Below are 17,912 nucleotides of genomic sequence, written 5' to 3'. Positions count from 1 at the left end.
ATATCAAGGAAAAATATCAATGGTAGAATGGGCCAGACATTCAAGACTCCCTCAAACCGGGTTCAATCTCCTTCTCCCCATTTTAGACAGTTGAGACCAATAAATTTGTGGCAATATTTGGACCTTTCGACGTAACAAGCATGAGAGAAAATGATGCCCTTGCAGCCAAACTATTTTATTTTAATAAAATAATTCATTAAAAACATTATTTTAATAAATTTCAAATAAAAAAATTGAAAAAAATTACATTACGGCGAGAGAAACAAAAACAAATGATAAGAATATATCACTTCTCACTGAAAATTATTATTTTTCGATTCATTCTTTTATATTTTTCTCCTTATATGTCTCTCTTTTTATATTATAATTATTGATAAATTATAGCCCAAATACCATAGAATTTCTCAGACATGGTGAGATTTATTTAGAATTTTAGATCTCCCAATATAAATTCGATGCCAATCTGGTTCTAAATTTAGTTTTAACAATAAAGATATTTTTAGTTCAACCTTTTGCTTTCATAACTATATTTTGATATCAATGGAGACAATTGTGCAGGAGATCCTTTTCCTTTTCTTTTCTCTCAAGAAAGAATCAGAGCTCATCTTTGTTGTCTCTCTGGATAGAGTTCAAGTTGGTCTATTGAAATTCTCTTATATCACAACCGAAATCCGATGCAACTTCAAAGTCTGGTGAATAAAGGAAACCTGGCATGGCAGCGAGGCTTCTTCTGGCTGCCTAAGAAGCCACCTACCTTCAACGTTGAGACATCTAGATCAAAAAAATTTATACAATCAAGAATTCACGACAGTAGTTCAAACATTCAGAAACTCCTTCCGGATCAAAAGATGAAATAAATGGATGAGGCAACGGAGCTAGATGTAAGAGAAATTCAAAACATTTTAGCAAATTCTTGATGAATTCCCACCGGGTACATCAAGAGAAAAGTGGTGGAGCTATTGAACTCATTACTTACAATTCGTTTAAAGAAAAGAAATGTTACTTACAACAACGTTAGGACTGGATGAAGAACATGTGATACTAAAAACTCTCTATGTTATAAGCCTGTCAACATTTCGGACAGTATTTTGATCGTAAGTTGTCAAGAATCTCAGCATATTCAATTGGCGTTGATGCACTACAGAAGACTCCATCCCACATCTTGAGAAGATCTGCTCAGATGGTAATTAAGTCAGTGCACATAAATCCATACTAATCTCAATATTGAGCTTGAAAATTATGTTCAATATATGATAGATCCATACAAGGCAACTTTGCATGTTATTATGTGTTCATACAAGACAATTGCTTGAACTGATATGTGTTGTAAAGGAATTTATAGTGTACCATGTGCACAATCAGAAACTCCATGTGCCATCCAAAAAATTAAACATAGACAAGACATCAAATTTAGTCAATACGTGGTTAAACATTAGAAGGCTAAACCTGACAAATGGAACATATTTGATGAAGTGTCATCTCAAGGCTTTCTAAAATCTGCAAAGGTGCATTACAAAAGCATACCAGACGTATCTGTAGATGAAAGACACATGATAAGCATGTCAAATCTTGGGACTTTGGTCAGGTTCTCCAGATATTTGACAGCCAAAACCATGTCATCGCTATCAGAGGAACAAACCAGAAGAGAGATAAAAACTTCAATTAACCCAAACACAAAGCCAAACATGCCGAACATGAACAGAAGAACTTCACTTACATGAAGAAGGAGGCCACACACTTGATGATGTCGATTAGAATAGGAACAGACAATGCATTTTTAAATATCTGAGGCAATGCACTTGGAGAAGTAACCTAATTCAAGTAAAGAAAACATTGAGCGGTCAAGTGGATGTACCATCTTGGATGAAGAACATTGGCATAAATGTTAGTGCCCCGATCAAATACTTACAGCATCTACTCATTTATTATGAGGCAATGATTAAACTTCTTGAATATATAATTTAATGAGAGGAAGTAGCAGCAGCATATCTATTGTTTTTTCATCATCATGATGCTACTGGAGACGCTCCAAAAAAAAGACATCTCATGCAGTAACTGTGCTTGACAATCTCAATTTACCATCACAGAGAAAGGCCAATTTTTTTGCATGCATGTTAAGTTTTATTTTCTGACCTTGTCCTTTATCCAAAAAGAAAAGCTAATGATTTAAACTAAACAAAAACCTTCAAGAGGTGAGCCTGGAGTGCACGATCACCAGAAAAGCCTTGCCAAGAAACCTCAAATTGATAAGCCGAGTTTGGAGGAGTAATGTTTTTTGCAGCTTCAGCCATGGCACGAGAAGCTGCTTGAGAAGCAAGTTCTATTACTGAGGTCTTCAGCTCTTGTCTTCGAGTTCTATTATTTTTCTGCAAAACAGTAAATGAAATATCAATCACCAGAAACAGCAATTACAGATGCAAAGCAGTGTAAAGTAGCCCAAAGTGAAGCTCAGAGCTAGCAGGATGAATTTAAATTTATCTTCCCATAACAGTAAAGAATCCTCTCAAGTGGTACATGAAATCTGAAAATAATGGTGCCAGTTATGTTTTAATCTAATGCAATTTAAGTGCACATAAATGAAAAGTCCCAATTTTACTGGCTATTTGCAGAAAGATACCGATAAATGAATTCGGTAAAAGCCCTGAATACATAGCATGGGTGACAACACAGTCTAATGGGGACAGATGGCAATATGTGCTTTGTCCCTGGCATTAACTCACAAGCCAAGTATATGCATCTAGGGGTTCAAGAAAAAATAAGAATAAAAGAGGATAGACTAAAAAGATGCAAGATATCAGTTTACTTTTACACAGGATATTGCCTTTAATAATTCTATTTTCCATCTTTGTGACAAAAAAAAAGGATAGTTATGCAAGGATGCGAAGCTAAACCTGGACACTCTCTACACTGGAACTCGGAGTGGCATTTGCAGGAGAATCATTGCCTACATGACCATCAGATTTGCTTCTGTTCCTTAATTCTTTCACATGCACTGATTTCTTCACAAGATTGTTTCCATCATTCTCCTGCCATGAAAATCTAGAAGTTCAAACAAATGTTTCCTAGACATAGATAAAAGAGAGTCAAATGTGAAGAACTTCCAATCATTTTGTTGATGCTCATAAAACAACGCTACCTCTTGTTCCAACTTCCAAGTAACAAAAACAAAAATTGAGACATGAAACATAGGTCTAGACTAGAACATCTACTGAATTTGCTATGGGACAATGATGAGGGTGGGTGCGTGGGTTGGGGGTGTGGGGTTAGAGTGGGGAGGCACTTGGGGTGGGGTGTATAAGAACAACTTAAATTCACATGGAGCATTACTCAGAAGTTGAGGGCAGATCTCTTATTTTTACCTTGGTGTTATCTTTTTTAGACGCAGAGACCCCAGTCTTTTGAGTGGCAATCGAGACTGGATGCACTGCATGTCCATTTACACTTGCTTCTGACCTTCCTCCTTGTTGTGTTCCTTGTAAAGAGCTTCTGAGAGTGCCAGATGCTTTCTGGAGAATTTCCTGTGAAAATTAATAGCAATAGTTACAGAGAACTGTATCGATGAAATGCAACAGCCAGAATACCAACATAAGATAGTCACTTGCCTTCTCATACAAAGATTTGACTTCAGCATACTGTTTCTTGATTTCCTGGTTATTAGGTTCCAACTTCAAAGCAAATTCAGAATCTGTGGTAAGCTATATACATTAAATCATAGAGTCATCAAAAAACTATACCAAAAAGAATCAAGCACTAGATATTCAGAGAAGACCAACATATAAGTTTGAGTTAACACACCCTCGATGGATTCTTTAAGTTTCCCCAATTCCTTTCTAGCCGTTGCTCTGCGTGAATACGCTTTTATGTAGCGATCATCTAGATTCAAAGCCTCTGTACAGTCATCTTCAGCCTCTCGAAATCTGAACAAAAAGAAAATGAATTAAAAAAAAAAACTGTCATATTCATGAAAAATATCTTCACAAGCAGTAAACACAACCTCTAGATGACAAGATGAAATGAAGATGATTAAACACCTTCTAGTTATCATAAGTTGTGAACTTATATTGCATTAGGCAACAAGAACTCTGCACAATACCTAACAATCTAACAATATCTGACAGGAAAAACTTGCCTTTTGATTTTGAGATATGCCATTGCCCTATTTGCATAGGCTACAGCTGTTGGTGACAAGGCTATGCTTCTTGAATAACACTCAATAGCTTCATTAAACTTCTTCTGCTTAAAATATTCATTTCCCTGTAAATTTAAAAACTGCAAACTTAGCATCACAATCCATTACCAGTGAATCTTTTTTAAGCGCTATCGCAGGAAAGTTCATACCAATTCTTTCTCTGTGGTAGCATCCACAGTAATCTCATCAGTTGTAAAACTACTTGATAGACGATTGATTGCACCAAAGTTCCTTGAGTACTCATACTGTCCTGAACCACTTCTAGAAGAATCAGCAGCAGAAGTTTTTCCTTTTGATCTTCCATCCTCACCAATCTTCTGATTACACGAAAAATTGATAATTCAGCAAGCAACTATCATAGCCCATATAATTACTCTAAACATATGTGTGGGTGCAAACACACAGGTATGCCATGACTTTTCATATGGAAATAAGAGCATATTTAAACATATAGTTTACTGATCAATGCTCCTTAAATTGAGCACCACTATAGCTTACTGAAAATGCACAAGAATGTTGACAATCACCATTCAAGTTTCCATTCAGACAAGAACTATCCAATATTAAGCATTGGATTATTCAAACTTGCTAGTCCCAACACCTCCTCTCAATTTCCACACTAAAAGAAACCAAGAACAAATTAATTGTTCCACGTAATTTCATTCTAAAAGCAAACCATTAAATTCAGTAAAGCAGCCATCAGAAACATAAACCCGCAAGACATATGCATAACTCACTGAGCCACCTAAAACAGCAAGCTAAAGTTAAAAAAGCAACATGAAAGTGCTACATTGAAGTCTCTTATCCAAGCTACAAGCTTCTCATAATAAAAGAAGGATTTTTTTCAACAACCCATTTCTCATTTCCAATATTACACAAAAAAGCGTTGAAAGCAACTGAAACCATAATCAAAATTGAAACTTTACCACATCAGAAGCTCGTGACTTCTTCTTCATCTTTTTATCAGTATCCTTAAGAAGCTCCCAGTCCTGCAAATCATTCAAAAACCCCTGGAAATCCTGGAAACAAAAATGGGTTTTCACCCAAAATACATATAAATAAATAAAATCCCTTATTAAATACAATCCCATTTAACAAAAGCTTCCATTTCTAAGAGAAGAAGAAGAAGAAGAAGAAACATGCACAAAGACTTGACTTTTAGAAATGATAATCGGAGAGCACAAAGAATAAACACATGGAAAAGATAATCAAAAGCAAAAGGATAGTGAAGATGAAATTTTGAAAGGGAAATGATTGAAAAGACTTGAGCTTTCAGTTTCTTCCATTTTCTTGCTTATTGCAGTTTTCTTGGTAAACAAACAGGGTTACGAAAGTAAAAAAAAAAACCAAGAAATGTACCAGGGCTTGATCACGTCCATGCTTGCCTGGAACCCTAGCCATGGCTGTGAGCGAGGGAGTGAAGTTTCTGGAAGAGTTATGAGGGAAGGATTTACGGGAACCAGACGGGTTTTAGAGCTGGAGAACACTGGTTAAAAAGCTCATAAGTACCTCTACTTTTGTAATGTTTTAAACGTGGTCCTCCATCAATTAATTTTCTTAAAATGACCCTCCTACTTATCATTCTTTGATTAAATACGTCATTTCCTTTCTCTTTTCTCATCTAGAATTAAGTTAGCTTGAGTTTTATTCATCCACACTACATCATAATTATAAATCTATGATATAAAGTCTTATTAATTTATCATTAAAATTACAATATCTATATTTATCATAGGTTTATAATTAAGCTATAGTGTAAATAGATAACTCAACTGGATATTGTACTATAAAAAAAAATGAGTAGTGAATTATATTTATTAGGTCACCTCTTCGTTTAACATCTAAATTTGAAGGAAATGAAATAGTTAAAAGCTTATTTAACTTGCTATTTTTCTAGCTTGTACCATTTTACTTTTAAAAAGTGATGGGCTAGGATTTTAAAAATTAAGCTATTTGATTTTTTTTTAATTATATTTTTATGATTTTTCCAAGGCAAAGAAAGAATTCGTTTTTTAAACAATTCGTTTTTTTATATATTTAGTTTCTTAAAGAAAGTTTTAAAATTATTTCTTTAATGGTAGTTTTAATTTGAATGATTTTACTAATTCATATCTTTAATGGAAATTTTACTAACACCACAACAGACAACCAAGCATGCTCTTAGTATCCAGATAGAATCTTTGTGATGTAGTAAGTGTTTATATAAGATCTCTTCATCAACAATGATTGATATCATTAAAAAAGAGAAGGAAAAAAAAAAAGAAACAGGAAAACAATTATATGAAAACTATTCCCATGATGGATAAAACAATTCCATGAAAACTAAAATGTTATATAGATAGAGAACATTGCAAAATATTACAATTATATGTGACTATAGCAACAATTTCTCCATGGTCCAATCCGCTAGGGTGATGTGCTGATATGATGATGATAATCGCTTTACCCATGCCATCCACCCCAACTCTTACTAGAGACTGCATATAATGGTGCAGGAATGCATGTACTTGTTAAGTTCCTATACTCGTAGTTGCATGCAGGTGGATCTTGATCCTAACAGGCAGTAAGGTGGATCTTGATCCTAACAAGCAGTAAGAGGTTGCATCTTCTCATGAATCGTCTTGTAGCAATGGAGACTACAAAGGGGTAGTTTTGACTTGGAATCCCGATACTTGTATGGATTTGTACAAGATGGAGCAGCACATTTCTCCCGGGGAGGAGGGTAACTGAAATCCATATGAAAACAAAACAAAATCATCAGCTGTGAAGCTGCGAAAAAAGCATGCCTAGATAGCAGATGTGGAAAATAGCCAATACAAGTTGTGCTGGAACACAATCTAGTGAAGTTGTTGCTATAAAATATATGGTGGATGAGCATCCCAGTTAAAGGAACTTTCTGAATCATATCAGAACATGCATCTAAAAGAAAAATTCTTAACACATCACATTGCCTCGTGTGAAATCACCGAGGGAGCAAAATCAGTTTTAAAATTAACTTAAAAAGGGTCTTTACAGGAACAAAACCAGGGAACTTGTACCTGCAAGGCTTGGAGTCGAATATACTTGGCAAGCCCATTTCAGTGGGGAATGTTACAGTTGTTCCTGCTGGACCCATGACCCACCTAACATGGTCTGATGCAAGTACCATGGCGTTTGTAGCTTTCTCCTGAACAGAATTAAAATGCACCAATGTTAACACAAAAACTCAACAGCACAAGTAGGCAAGTTGAAGGGGGAAATGATGAGCAGAGAATCCTCACAAACTCTCTCTATATTACCTGTGCCATTTCTTCTTGTCGTTTCTTCAGTTTATCTTCACGCTTCTTCCTAGTGGAATCTTGGCCCAGTATTTTTCTTATTGCCTCCGCCTAAGATTTTCAGTCAATGTCAATGCATAGATTCTATCTAGCATCTTCGCAATTAAGAAAAAAAATACATATTAACAGGGCAAACCTCAGATTCCCTATTTGCCTTTTCAACTTGCATCCTACGTCTTTGAAGAGCCTCAGCTCTCTTCAATTGCTGCTCCACTTCAGAGAGTTTCTCCTTTTGCTCTGTTGCCAAAATAATCAGTAAATCTGGGAAATTCCACAAATGTACAATTGGGGGATCTCAAAAGCAAAAACAATAACTAACTTTTAGGAGGAGCTGGAGGTAACCCATTTGGGAACTCTATCAAACTAGCAAAACCAGAGGAGACATCTTTGCCAGTTTGAAGTGCTCGTTGACGGGTAGTGACTGTCCTTTCCTTCTTAGAGTCTGCTGATAGATCAGCTAACTCTTTTCTTGGCTTCTTCCTCTTCGCTGTAGGGTCACCATCCGAGCCCAGATCTTCATCTTCCACATAATCAGTATCTTCAGATACTCTCCCTGATTTAGATTTCTTACCCTCCTTGCCAAACCTAGTTGGGCCATGAACTCCAGCATCTACATCATTCAGACCATCAACATTTCTCTTCAATACTCTCAATATCTTCCGCTGTTTCCTGCTTCCTCCCTCTTCATCTTCAAACCCTGCACCATAATTAGTGCTGATCTTCGATGTCTTGACTTTTTCAAGGAACTGAATCTCATCATCATCCTCAGCTCCATCGTCAAGAACTCCATCTAATAGGCGTTTCTTAGGGAGCCGCTTACTCTTACGAACTGGCTCAGACTGATCAGTTTGCTTTGAAGACAGATTCTCACCTCTCAAACCATCTGATTTCCCATCATTTAGACCACTTCTAGAGAAATCCTTCCATGGGACTCCTTGCAAACCACTTCCCTTACCTGAAGTAAGGGAATGGTTGTTGTCCAAATTCTCCTGCAAGAAGGATGTTAGCTGTAACTAGTGGTGCTTAAATAATTATCAGTCATTAGAAGGCGCAGCAAAACACTGTCAGCTGGGCCAAATAAGGAGTAAATACAATGAACAAGGATTTCTAAACATGAATTGAAAACTGAAAAGTTTGAGGAATTTGTAACAAATGAGAAATTCTTATGTGGTTCTGTTTTATCTAGTTGGAGTGAAAGGATTTGCCACTAGAAAGCAGCTAATTTACAGTCTTACAGTCCTTGCATCTAAGAATAGCAAGATGCCCAAACTTAATATTCTGAATTTAAATGATCACTACATGTAACACTTCTCCTTCTGCATGTAATATATGCTGACGATCTATATGGATATGACTATCAAAACCAAATGCAGATGACAGCATACCAGACAACAAATTTTGATGGGAAGTACCTCAACTGTCTTCTGCCGGGGATCTGGGAAGCGAGAAGATTTTGAAGAAGAAGACCCAACAGCAACAGCAGATGCACCATCAGATGCAGACTTTGCAGTAATAGTACGTGTGATACCACCAACTTTTAGCTTAACTTTTTTTACTTTACTTTCATTTCCTACTCCATCTGAAAAACCTCCAACATGGCCCAAGCTACTACTTGTGCTTTTCCAATTAGCTGGGGCAAGGACACCTTGGCTCAACCTTCTAGAATCAACTCCACTGCGCCTTCGCTCACTGCTTCCTCGAAAAGAACCATTATTGGAAGCTTCATCGGATTCTCCAAATCCTCCATCTTCATTCTTCATCATATTCTGGGCAGATTCACAGTCATCAAGGTTAGAAGATGAAGCTCTTGAATTGCATAGAATCAAACTGACTTTTTTCTTTCACAAAATTGAACCATGATCATTATTTTCATCACTTGACACTTTGCTTACAGTTTCTGAAGGTGGTGTGGATGATAAGGATGAAACATCAATGTAACCTGAAGGTGCATGCGATTCATTCCGTGGTCGACGGGATGTATTACTCCTCTTCTTCCTGACAGCACTGCTTGCATCACTAAACGCAAAACCCTCCATAAAAGTAAGAAGGCAGAAGCCTAGTTCTTCTGTTATCTGCCAGAGAGAGGAAGTTAAAATAAGTCACGAGAAACACAAACATTTCAAGGTAAAGTTTCTTAATTGCATCACAACTGAGCAGATTAGGCACAAAACTGCAAGGTGCAACTCATGCCAGACAGTGAAGGAAGTCCCACATAACACAACAGAACACAACACAAAAAAAAGTCGCAACCCAATTCCACATCGATACAATAACCACAGAACAGATTCTCATTTACTTCATATTAATCAATTGGAAAGGGTAAAATATAGCAGCAAATACCTGTCTGATAATTGAGAAAGTGAATGCTATAAGTCACATAACCTTTGTCGCCTATACCGAAAAAGAAAAAACTTAATTTCATTTATAGATTGTGGATTCTACCAGCAATTTTTTTTTAACACAGATAGCTATGTAACAACAATTAACACATTAGAGTGTTAGGTACTTATTCATAAACAAAAAGAAATCAACACCACAGTTCCCTGCAAGACAATTGGAAAAGAATCTAAACATCAAACAATACACAAAAAGAGAAAATTTAAAGTCATTAAAAATTGCCATTTTGATGCATAAACCAGCTCAACAAGGCCAAATTAACATCACCATTCAATCACAGATTCACCCTATCCAACATCAACCCACCAAAACAGACAAATCCAGATTCATAGAAACGAAATCAGCCAAGAAAACCGAAAGAAGTGCAGATTCTTTGAAGCAAACACCCACAAAACAAATCAAGAAACCCAAACGCAAATCCTCTAAAAACACGTAAGAAACTACATAAAGACCGAGAACAAGCAATTTACCTATCTGGGTCGCGACAACAATGCCTGAAAACCCTTGAATCACCGTCTTAAAACAACCATCAAGAGAGATAGAGAAGAGGGTATCTGCAAAAGTGGTTAAAGATTGGATTTTTGGAGGGTTAACGGGTACGGGTAGGATGGTTAGCCAGGTGGAGTTCGGTGATTGGATAGAGAAAGGAGGTGGTGGTGATGGTGGGTCTTAGTTAAGGTAAGATAATGGCAGTGATGTAAAAGACGATAACATGGTGAAAGACTCATTAACATCCTCATCTTTGTATGACATACCACAGTTCTCTGTGTTTGTGCTTTTGTCTATGGTCACCCTTCTTACATACAGACCAAGCTCAGCTGTCTTTGCAGTTTGTTGGATTATTTGGTCCCTGTATTTTTTAATTGATTTTTTGTACTTTGTTGGATTGGTTGTATACTTTTCTTTTAATTAATTAATTCCTTTATTCTAGATTTTTTTTAATGTGATCTCTATAATAATTTGTTAGTGATATCATATTATTTATATGTGCATATCTATATTAAAGAAAGATATAGATATAAGTATTATAAATATTATTTTCTCTTTTATATTTATTTTTAAATAAATCCAAAAATAACTAATAAAATACAACTAATTATTCTCTAACTAACATAAAATTTCGCCCATTAAAAACTGTTAGAAAGTGAAGTTCAATAAATTGTGGAGGAATTTTTCCATTCAAGTTGTGAAGTAAAAGCTGATGTGGTACTGGAAGTATAACTACGTGGGTTAGTAACAAGAGCTGAGTTTGAGGGAGCATGAATCTCTATAGTATTTGCAGCATCTGCGGGGTGTTGTGCCATGGCCAAGTCATTTGTGAAAGGATGTATATATGTCCTAATCTACGATGCCAATCAAAAATTGGAATTCAAACACAAACGAACACAGAATAAGTAAGTTGTTGGAGAGGCTGCGAAAAACAATATAACACATCTTTGGTTTGACCTTTATGCAGGATGTTACCCGAGTAGTTCGCAATAAAAAAGAAGTGTCTTTTCTTATCCATGATCAGTGATGATAGCTTGCAAGGTTGGCCCAAACTCTTCAGTTACAATGGCATCTTCAGTTACAATTCCAGCTGTGGATGAATCTGCAGTTACAGATATTGCAGATGATTCAATAGTTCTCTCTGGAATCTAGAGGGTTCACTCCCAGATTGTTCCGGAAACCAGTTTACTGGAAATATTGACTCTAGTACTCTTACCAATCTCATATCCCTTGAATTCCTCTCACTATCAAACAACAACTTTAAAATTTCCATTTAAATGAAGCCTTTTATGAACCACTCAAGCTACAACAGACTGATACATAACCTACTGTCTTTCATAATTTGATTCCAAAGTTCCAGCTAGTATTTTCCAGCTTGTCAAACAGTCCAACATCGGAAGCACTCAATGATGAAATTCCCAACGTCTTCTATAACCAATACAACTAAAGAGTCCTTGATCTTTCTCACAACAACTTCTGTGGAATTTTCCCATCATGGTTGCTTAAAAACAATACAAGATTGGAGTAACTATTTTGATGGAGAACTCCTTTGTTGGTTCTTTGCAATTGCAAGATCACCCAAATCCAGACATGACCATAACAGATATATGGAACAACAACATGCGCGATCAAGTTCCAAAAAATATTTGTTTAATCTTTCCAAATATGTGGACTTCAAAGATGGCTAAGAATGAACTCACATGTTTTATTCCTTCTTGTTTAGAAAAATAAGCTTTCTAGGAGATTTAGATTCATCCAACAATCAATTGTCTACAGTAAAACTGTAACAGTTGATAGCATTATGGTTTCTCCAACTGTCAACAACAATCTAGGGTAGAATAACTGAACACTGAGGAAGATATTTGCCCACACAAATTGTTACTTGACAACTGGAGAAAAATTAGTTCTGTCAACTGTTCTAGTTTTATTGTAGACAATTGATTGTTGGATAAAATTAAAACTCGGAAAGAGCTAATATTTCCTAAACAAGAAGTAATACAACCTGTCAGTCCATTCTTAGCCATCTTTAAGGTCTCCATATTTGAAAAGATCAAACAAATATTTTGTGGGATTGGACCGTGCATGTTGTTCTTTGATATATCTATTATGGTCATGTCCATATTTGGATGATCTTGCAATTGAAAAGCACCAACAAAGGATTTCTCACTTGGAAATAGTTGCTACAATCTTGTATTGTTCTTAAGCCACCACGATGGGAACATTCCACTAAACTTTTTTGTGGGAGAGATCAAGGACTCTTAAGTCGTTTTGGCTATTTGACAGTGAGAGTAATTCAAGGGATACGAGGTTGGTAAGAGGACCAGAGGCCATGTTTCCGGTAAACTGGTTTCAAGAGACGTCTAATAGTTGTGTTGGCGTGTATCCTCTAGTTATCAATCAATAAATTTTCAGACTTTGTGATTTTTTTATGGTTTTACTGTATTTGTTTTTTAAGTGTTTTTAGTTTAACAAATCACATTATATTTCTTGTTATACAATGCATCAATTGAGTTGATTGTGAAAGATATGAAAATGATTGTTTTTGTTCAATTTAAGACTTCGCTGAACAATTTGCATAGACCTTATTGACTGGGAGTCAATATTTTGTTTTTGATAACTAGTGAAATGTATTAAAACGCCAAAAGATGGCGGGAAGGAGGAGTTACAAATCTGCAAAAACACACGGATTTAGCAAAAGAAACAAAACGAAGAGAAAGAGGTCAAGAAAACCACAAGAACAGAGCAACAGCCTTAGAATGCAGCTTTGCCTCCACACAAAACAGAGCTGCCAAGCTAAACTACCAAGCTAAACAACCAGCTATCACCGACTATTCCAAATCAATAGAGGTCTTTAGACCAGGCAACAGCTACAACCAGCTATAACCAGCCATAACCAGCCACTGGGAGTTAATATTTAAGTTACTTGCAAGCCACTTTCTCATCAGTTATTGTTGTGGAGCTCTATTCTGTCTTAAACGTTGGGTGTATAAAATAGTCAAAAGTAGGATATCTCACTTTCTCCATTGTTGGTCTGTAACAATCTATTGGTAGCCTTATTTAGCTCAACTGGCCACACTGAGTTAAAGCGTAAAATGTCGTGTATGCACCCCTTGGTAGCCTTATTTATCCCTCCTTGCCACTTTGAGTTAAACATAAAATGTCGTCTATGCTTGACTTGTGGTTTGCCATTTTGATTTTTATACACTAGCAAGTACTAGTTTCCTGGAAAGTACTGGTGGTCTCCTCACCATCTTTTTCCAAACAACCCTCGTTAGAAAATGATTTAAGTTTTGACCGGACTGTTAAAGAGCAATTCTATGCCACGAAGCTAGTTTCCACGTTCCAATTCAAAAAGCAAAACAACAAAATACAAAAAGTATATCAACACAAACTTAGGAGCCCACAAATAAATCTACTCAACCAAAATTCGGGTCAACAGAAAGGCTGAGCTGAGAGACAATACACCACAAAGCATCCAATAGCAAGACATACACGACCAACAATTATCACAAGCAGATTATCAAACAATTTCTGAGGGAAAAACTGACTCCCCAGCAGCAATCATTACAAATTCACTAAGCAAAATAGACTGAATTACCTTCTAAAGTTGGAGACCTTGCAAAAACTAGCCAGCAGAAAATTGAAACAAGTATCTATGCAGTAATCAATGAAGTTAAACCACCCACGTCGCCAATATGGATTGATGTAGAGAACTGCTGCAATCCCCATCACCACAACTATGTAACCTACACCCAAACTGATGTAGAAAAAATTCATGTCTATGAAACCATCATCTTCTTGTTCATCATTAGGCATTGGCAGTGATGGTGATTCTTCTTCACTACAATTGTTTTGCAATGGAGGTCCACACAAAAAAGGATTTCCTTCATAACTGCTTTCATCGAAGGTCCCAAACTGATATTTTCTCTCTGGAGTTTCACCTGACAAGTTATTGTGTGCCACACTAAAAACTTCTAGTGTGGTTATTTCATAAAGTTTATGAGGGATGACACCGTCCAAGTTGTTGTAAGAAAGATCCAAACTCTCTATCTGCTTTAAGTTTGAGAATGTTGCAGGGATAGATCCGGTGAGATTGTTGTGTGACAAGTTTAATGCTAATAGCTCACTTAAGTTTCCCAATTCTGGTGGGATTGCTCCTGAGAATTTGTTGCTGGAGAGATCAATACCAGACATGAAGCTGAGAATTTTTCCCTTGTAACCATAATACATACTTTTAGCTGTAAATTCTATCACTTCTTCTGTAGTAATGGGTATATAACTGCTTCCCAAGAGAGCTCTGGTTTGGTTGAATTCATAATAAGCTTTTTCTATGGGTGTTGATCCAAAATGAAATCCGAAATCCACTGATGCTTTCTCATAACTTTCCTTGAAACTAAGATTGCCTAAACATGATGGTAGTGGACCAGAGAGCTGATTTTGTGAAACATCCAAAATGCTTAATTGTTCTAACAAGCATAACTGAACAAGAAACTCACCGTCAAAATTATTAGCTCTCAAAAGAAGAACACTCAATGATGAAAGATTGCCAATCCAATTTGAGATGGAGCCGGTGAAGTTGTTATCTCGGAGATCCAATGTAACAAGGGAAGAACTGTTATAAAATCCATATGTTAATGGACCACTCAATCTATTTTTTGATAGATGCACATAGGTTATATGTGGGGGATTGAAACAAGATGGTATAGAATCAAACAAGTTGTTCTCAGAAAGGTCCAAGTATGTAAGCTCGTCAAGCTTACAAAATTCTACTGGAATTGGACCATTAAAATGGTTTTTGGACAAATCAATTGCGAAGATTTGCGTCAAATTGACAAACCACCTTGGAAGCATGCTTGAAAATTGATTGTTACTCAAATCCAATACATGCCACATTGTCCTTATGGGTGATGGAAAATCTGATATCTGACCCCAAAAATTGTTGTCGCTTAGGTAGAGATAATTCAGTCTAGAAGAATTGACCATTGAGGCAGGTAATTGCCCACCTAAATTGTTGTTTGAAAGCTTGAGAAACGTTAATGTTATAAACTGTTCTAGTTCTACCATAGACAATTGATTGTTGGATAAATCTAAAACTCCTAGAGAGCTAATATTTCCTAAACAAGAAGGAATACAACCTGTGAGTCCATTCTTAGCCATCCTTAAGGTCCACATATTTGAAAAAATCAAACAAATATTTTTTGGAATTTCACCGTGCATGTTGTTGTTCGATATATCTATTGCGGTCATATCTGGATTCGGGTGATCTTGCAATTGCAAGGCACCAAAAAAGGAGTTCTCATTCAGAAATAGTTGCTCCAATCTTGTATTGTTCTTAAGCAACCACGATGGGAACATTCCAATGAAGCTGTTTTGAGAGAGATCAAGGACTCTTAAGTCATGTTGGTTATAGAGGAAGCTGGGAGTTTCTACATTGAGTGCTTCCGATGAACTTTTTGACAAGCTGAAAAAGACTAGTTGAAACTTTGGAATCAAATCATGAAAGGACATGGGTTCCGTTACTAGTCTGTTGTTGTCACTGAAGAAAAACCTGAGGCTTGAGTGGTTCATAAAAGGCTTCATTGAAATTGGAACTTGGAAGTGGTTATTTGATAGTGAGATGAATTCAAGGGATAAGAGGTTTGTAAGAGGACTAGAAGCAATATTTCCAGTAAATTGATTTCTCGAAACATCTAATAGTTGTAGAGATGACAAGTTTTTGAAACAATCTGGGAGTGAACCCTCTAGATTATTTTCAGAGAGAAATAACTGCTCTAGACTCTTCAATCCACACAAACCTGTACAATTTATCTCGAAATAGTCAAAATAGTGTTGAAAGCATCTTTCATTGATCATGTAATTATAGGAAGATGAAGAGTTGCTAATTTACCTTGAGCGAGTAGGGTGCCATTGAGGTCACATTCACCGGCAGACAAAACTTTAAGAGCAGGCAATACTCCAATATTATGGAGAAAGTTTAATGGGAGAGAACTACCATCTAGATACAATTCTTCAAGGGTGGTCGAATTGAAGAAAGTCCCTGTAAAGAAGAAACAACAAAAGATACGAATAAAATGATAGTGATACACAGTTGACTTTAATCTCTTCATGTCTTAATTACCATTCCACTTGTAATTTTTAATTTTCTTAATTTTGATCAGCTAACTTTAAATGGATATAAAGTCCTCATTTTTCATGATAAAGAAACCCTATAAAAGAATGTCATGTGAAGGGGTTAGGTAGAAATTATCTAAGATTTACCGTTGATACTGGTAGATCCTGTCAACATGTTGTATGACAAATCTAAAGACTTTAGAGATGAAAATCCTATTAGAGATGAAAAAATGCTATCATTGTATTGATTCCCTCTCAGGTGAAGGTTCTCCAGTTTCTTCAACCTTGATGACAAGACGTTGAGACCTGCAAGATGATTTTGAAAGCCTGTTGGAAGGAAATAAACGCACAGGAAAATAATACGTGATTAAAAAAGGAAAAGGTTCAAAGATGATTAGTTAAAACTATTACCATAAAAGTTAGCCGATCCTGTCAACGTATTCCATGACAAATCTAAAGACTTGAGAGATGAAAACCCAGTCAAACATGATAAAATGCTGTCACTATAAAATTTATTATAACTGAGGTCAAGGGCACGCAGTTTCCTCAGTTTTGATGATAGGGTTCCGAAGCCTGCAAGAGAAATCTCAAAGGAAAATAATTGACGTTAAACACTTCATTAATATACATTTGTTTTATGATTATAAGAAGATAGACATTGAACCAACCTTCATTCTCAGAGCAACCAACTAATCCAGTCTCTCCCAAATCAAGACTCTGCAATTCTTTAAAAGGCAGAAACAGAGATGCGTTGAGAACCCAATCGCCCAAGCGGAAATCCCTTGCACGCATAAGAGAGAGTTGGATCACTCGCCTTGTAGTGTTATCACACACGATCCCAGACCACTCACAGCAATTACCAATATCCTCTTTGTTGTCCATCCAGTCGCTCAATTCCCCTTGAACGCTGTTTGGATCGATCAAAGCTTTGATCTCCAAGAGACCAATTCTCTCTTCCTCCAAGCACCCACAACAACGACCATACCATTCGCCAACCGAAGTCAATAATGTTAGCAACAGCCAAACCCACTTTTTTTTCATCATCATCTTAGATAATTCTTTGAATATTGTTGCTTTTTATGTGCACTTGGCCAATAAAAGAGGTCCTATTTATATTACACTTCGGCTCTCTCCATGCATTCAATTGAATTTTCTTTGCTAAACTGTGAATGGAAAGAAAGTTGGGTGTATTATTGGAGAAGACTTTGACTCAGAGTAAACTTGGACTATTAATGATTTGGATTTTTTTGGTAGTAAATATTTAAAACTCGTGTTCATCTGTTATTTTTTATAGAATATTATTTGCCGTGTTTAGAGGTGTATGACAGAACAATTTTCATTATTTAAAACATACAAAACAGAATATGCGGAATGAAACTGTAACATATTAGATGAAATTTAATCGAGAA

The 17,912-nt window shown here is 36.2% G+C and overlaps 3 protein-coding genes across 14 annotated transcripts; all 3 read right to left on the bottom strand.

Annotated features, from left to right (window-relative positions):
* Positions 1 to 400: 400 nt before the first annotated feature.
* Positions 401 to 5,698, bottom strand: LOC18098586 (uncharacterized). Of its 9 annotated transcripts, none has more exons than XR_002981807.2 (13): positions 5,549 to 5,623; positions 5,116 to 5,208; positions 4,339 to 4,506; positions 4,130 to 4,254; positions 3,796 to 3,917; positions 3,603 to 3,685; positions 3,360 to 3,518; positions 2,892 to 3,026; positions 2,184 to 2,366; positions 1,718 to 1,812; positions 1,525 to 1,622; positions 1,008 to 1,172; positions 401 to 771 (listed from the first exon to the last, which is right to left on the bottom strand). XR_002981807.2 is itself a non-coding variant. In XM_024601012.2 (12 exons), the coding sequence occupies exons 1-12, from the start codon at positions 5,588 to 5,590 to the stop codon at positions 1,069 to 1,071; spliced, it is 1,407 nt and encodes a 468-aa protein (XP_024456780.1). In that variant the 5' UTR covers positions 5,591 to 5,698; the 3' UTR covers positions 883 to 1,068. The 9 variants fall into 9 exon arrangements, 6 of the variants coding, with proteins under 6 accessions (XP_024456780.1, XP_024456782.1, XP_024456786.1 ...); XR_008059163.1 differs by having other exon boundaries at positions 401 to 754; XR_002981808.2 differs by lacking the exon at positions 401 to 771 and having other exon boundaries at positions 883 to 1,172; positions 1,447 to 1,622.
* Positions 5,699 to 6,465: 767 nt separating this feature from the next.
* Positions 6,466 to 10,740, bottom strand: LOC112323277 (vicilin-like seed storage protein At2g18540). Of its 2 annotated transcripts, XM_024600422.2 has the most exons (9): positions 10,374 to 10,740; positions 9,847 to 9,897; positions 9,399 to 9,578; positions 8,919 to 9,272; positions 7,826 to 8,495; positions 7,643 to 7,743; positions 7,468 to 7,557; positions 7,228 to 7,355; positions 6,466 to 6,915 (listed from the first exon to the last, which is right to left on the bottom strand). In XM_024600422.2, the coding sequence occupies exons 3-9, from the start codon at positions 9,540 to 9,542 to the stop codon at positions 6,771 to 6,773; spliced, it is 1,632 nt and encodes a 543-aa protein (XP_024456190.2). In that variant the 5' UTR covers positions 9,543 to 9,578; positions 9,847 to 9,897; positions 10,374 to 10,740; the 3' UTR covers positions 6,466 to 6,770. The 2 variants fall into 2 exon arrangements, with proteins under 2 accessions (XP_024456190.2, XP_024456189.2); XM_024600421.2 differs by lacking the exon at positions 9,847 to 9,897 and having other exon boundaries at positions 10,374 to 10,739.
* A 2,965-nt stretch (positions 10,741 to 13,705) lies between these two features.
* LOC18096056 (receptor-like protein 15) lies at positions 13,706 to 17,700 on the bottom strand. Of its 3 annotated transcripts, none has more exons than XM_024601109.2 (5): positions 17,172 to 17,700; positions 16,915 to 17,076; positions 16,651 to 16,830; positions 16,280 to 16,429; positions 13,706 to 16,187 (listed from the first exon to the last, which is right to left on the bottom strand). In XM_024601109.2, the coding sequence occupies exons 1-5, from the start codon at positions 17,548 to 17,550 to the stop codon at positions 13,987 to 13,989; spliced, it is 3,072 nt and encodes a 1,023-aa protein (XP_024456877.1). In that variant the 5' UTR covers positions 17,551 to 17,700; the 3' UTR covers positions 13,706 to 13,986. The 3 variants fall into 3 exon arrangements, with proteins under 3 accessions (XP_024456877.1, XP_052308912.1, XP_024456878.1); XM_052452952.1 differs by having other exon boundaries at positions 16,915 to 17,089; positions 17,172 to 17,314; XM_024601110.2 differs by having other exon boundaries at positions 13,772 to 16,187; positions 16,651 to 16,809; positions 17,172 to 17,697.
* Between the last annotated feature and the right edge of the window lie 212 nt (positions 17,701 to 17,912).

The sequence above is a fragment of the Populus trichocarpa genome, chromosome 5 (assembly GCF_000002775.5).
Source record: "Populus trichocarpa isolate Nisqually-1 chromosome 5, P.trichocarpa_v4.1, whole genome shotgun sequence".
In the NCBI taxonomy this organism is placed as follows: domain Eukaryota; kingdom Viridiplantae; phylum Streptophyta; class Magnoliopsida; order Malpighiales; family Salicaceae; genus Populus; species Populus trichocarpa.
The sequence above is the reverse complement of the archived record's forward strand: the minus strand, read 5'-3'. Positions and strand labels throughout refer to the sequence as shown.

Coding starts and splice junctions, on each gene's coding strand:
- LOC112323277 (XM_024600422.2), bottom strand. CDS start 9,542: ATGGAGGGTTTTGCGTTTAGTGATGCAAGCAGTGCTGTCAGGAAGAAG. Junction 7,356..7,467: donor GACAAGAAGAAATGGCACAG/GTAATATAGAGA, acceptor AATTCTGTTCAG/GAGAAAGCTACAAACGCCAT. Junction 6,916..7,227: donor TTCGACTCCAAGCCTTGCAG/GTACAAGTTCCC, acceptor TATGGATTTCAG/TTACCCTCCTCCCCGGGAGA.
- LOC18096056 (XM_024601109.2), bottom strand. CDS start 17,550: ATGATGATGAAAAAAAAGTGGGTTTGGCTGTTGCTAACATTATTGACT. Junction 17,077..17,171: donor TGGTTGCTCTGAGAATGAAG/GTTGGTTCAATG, acceptor TTTCTCTTGCAG/GCTTCGGAACCCTATCATCA. Junction 16,430..16,650: donor AGGATCTACCAGTATCAACG/GTAAATCTTAGA, acceptor TCTTCTTTACAG/GGACTTTCTTCAATTCGACC.
- LOC18098586 (XM_024601012.2), bottom strand. CDS start 5,590: ATGGCTAGGGTTCCAGGCAAGCATGGACGTGATCAAGCCCTG. Junction 2,367..2,891: donor CCAGTGTAGAGAGTGTCCAG/GTTTAGCTTCGC, acceptor ACTGTTTTGCAG/AAAAATAATAGAACTCGAAG. Junction 1,813..2,183: donor TCCAGGCTCACCTCTTGAAG/GTTTTTGTTTAG, acceptor TACTTGAATTAG/GTTACTTCTCCAAGTGCATT.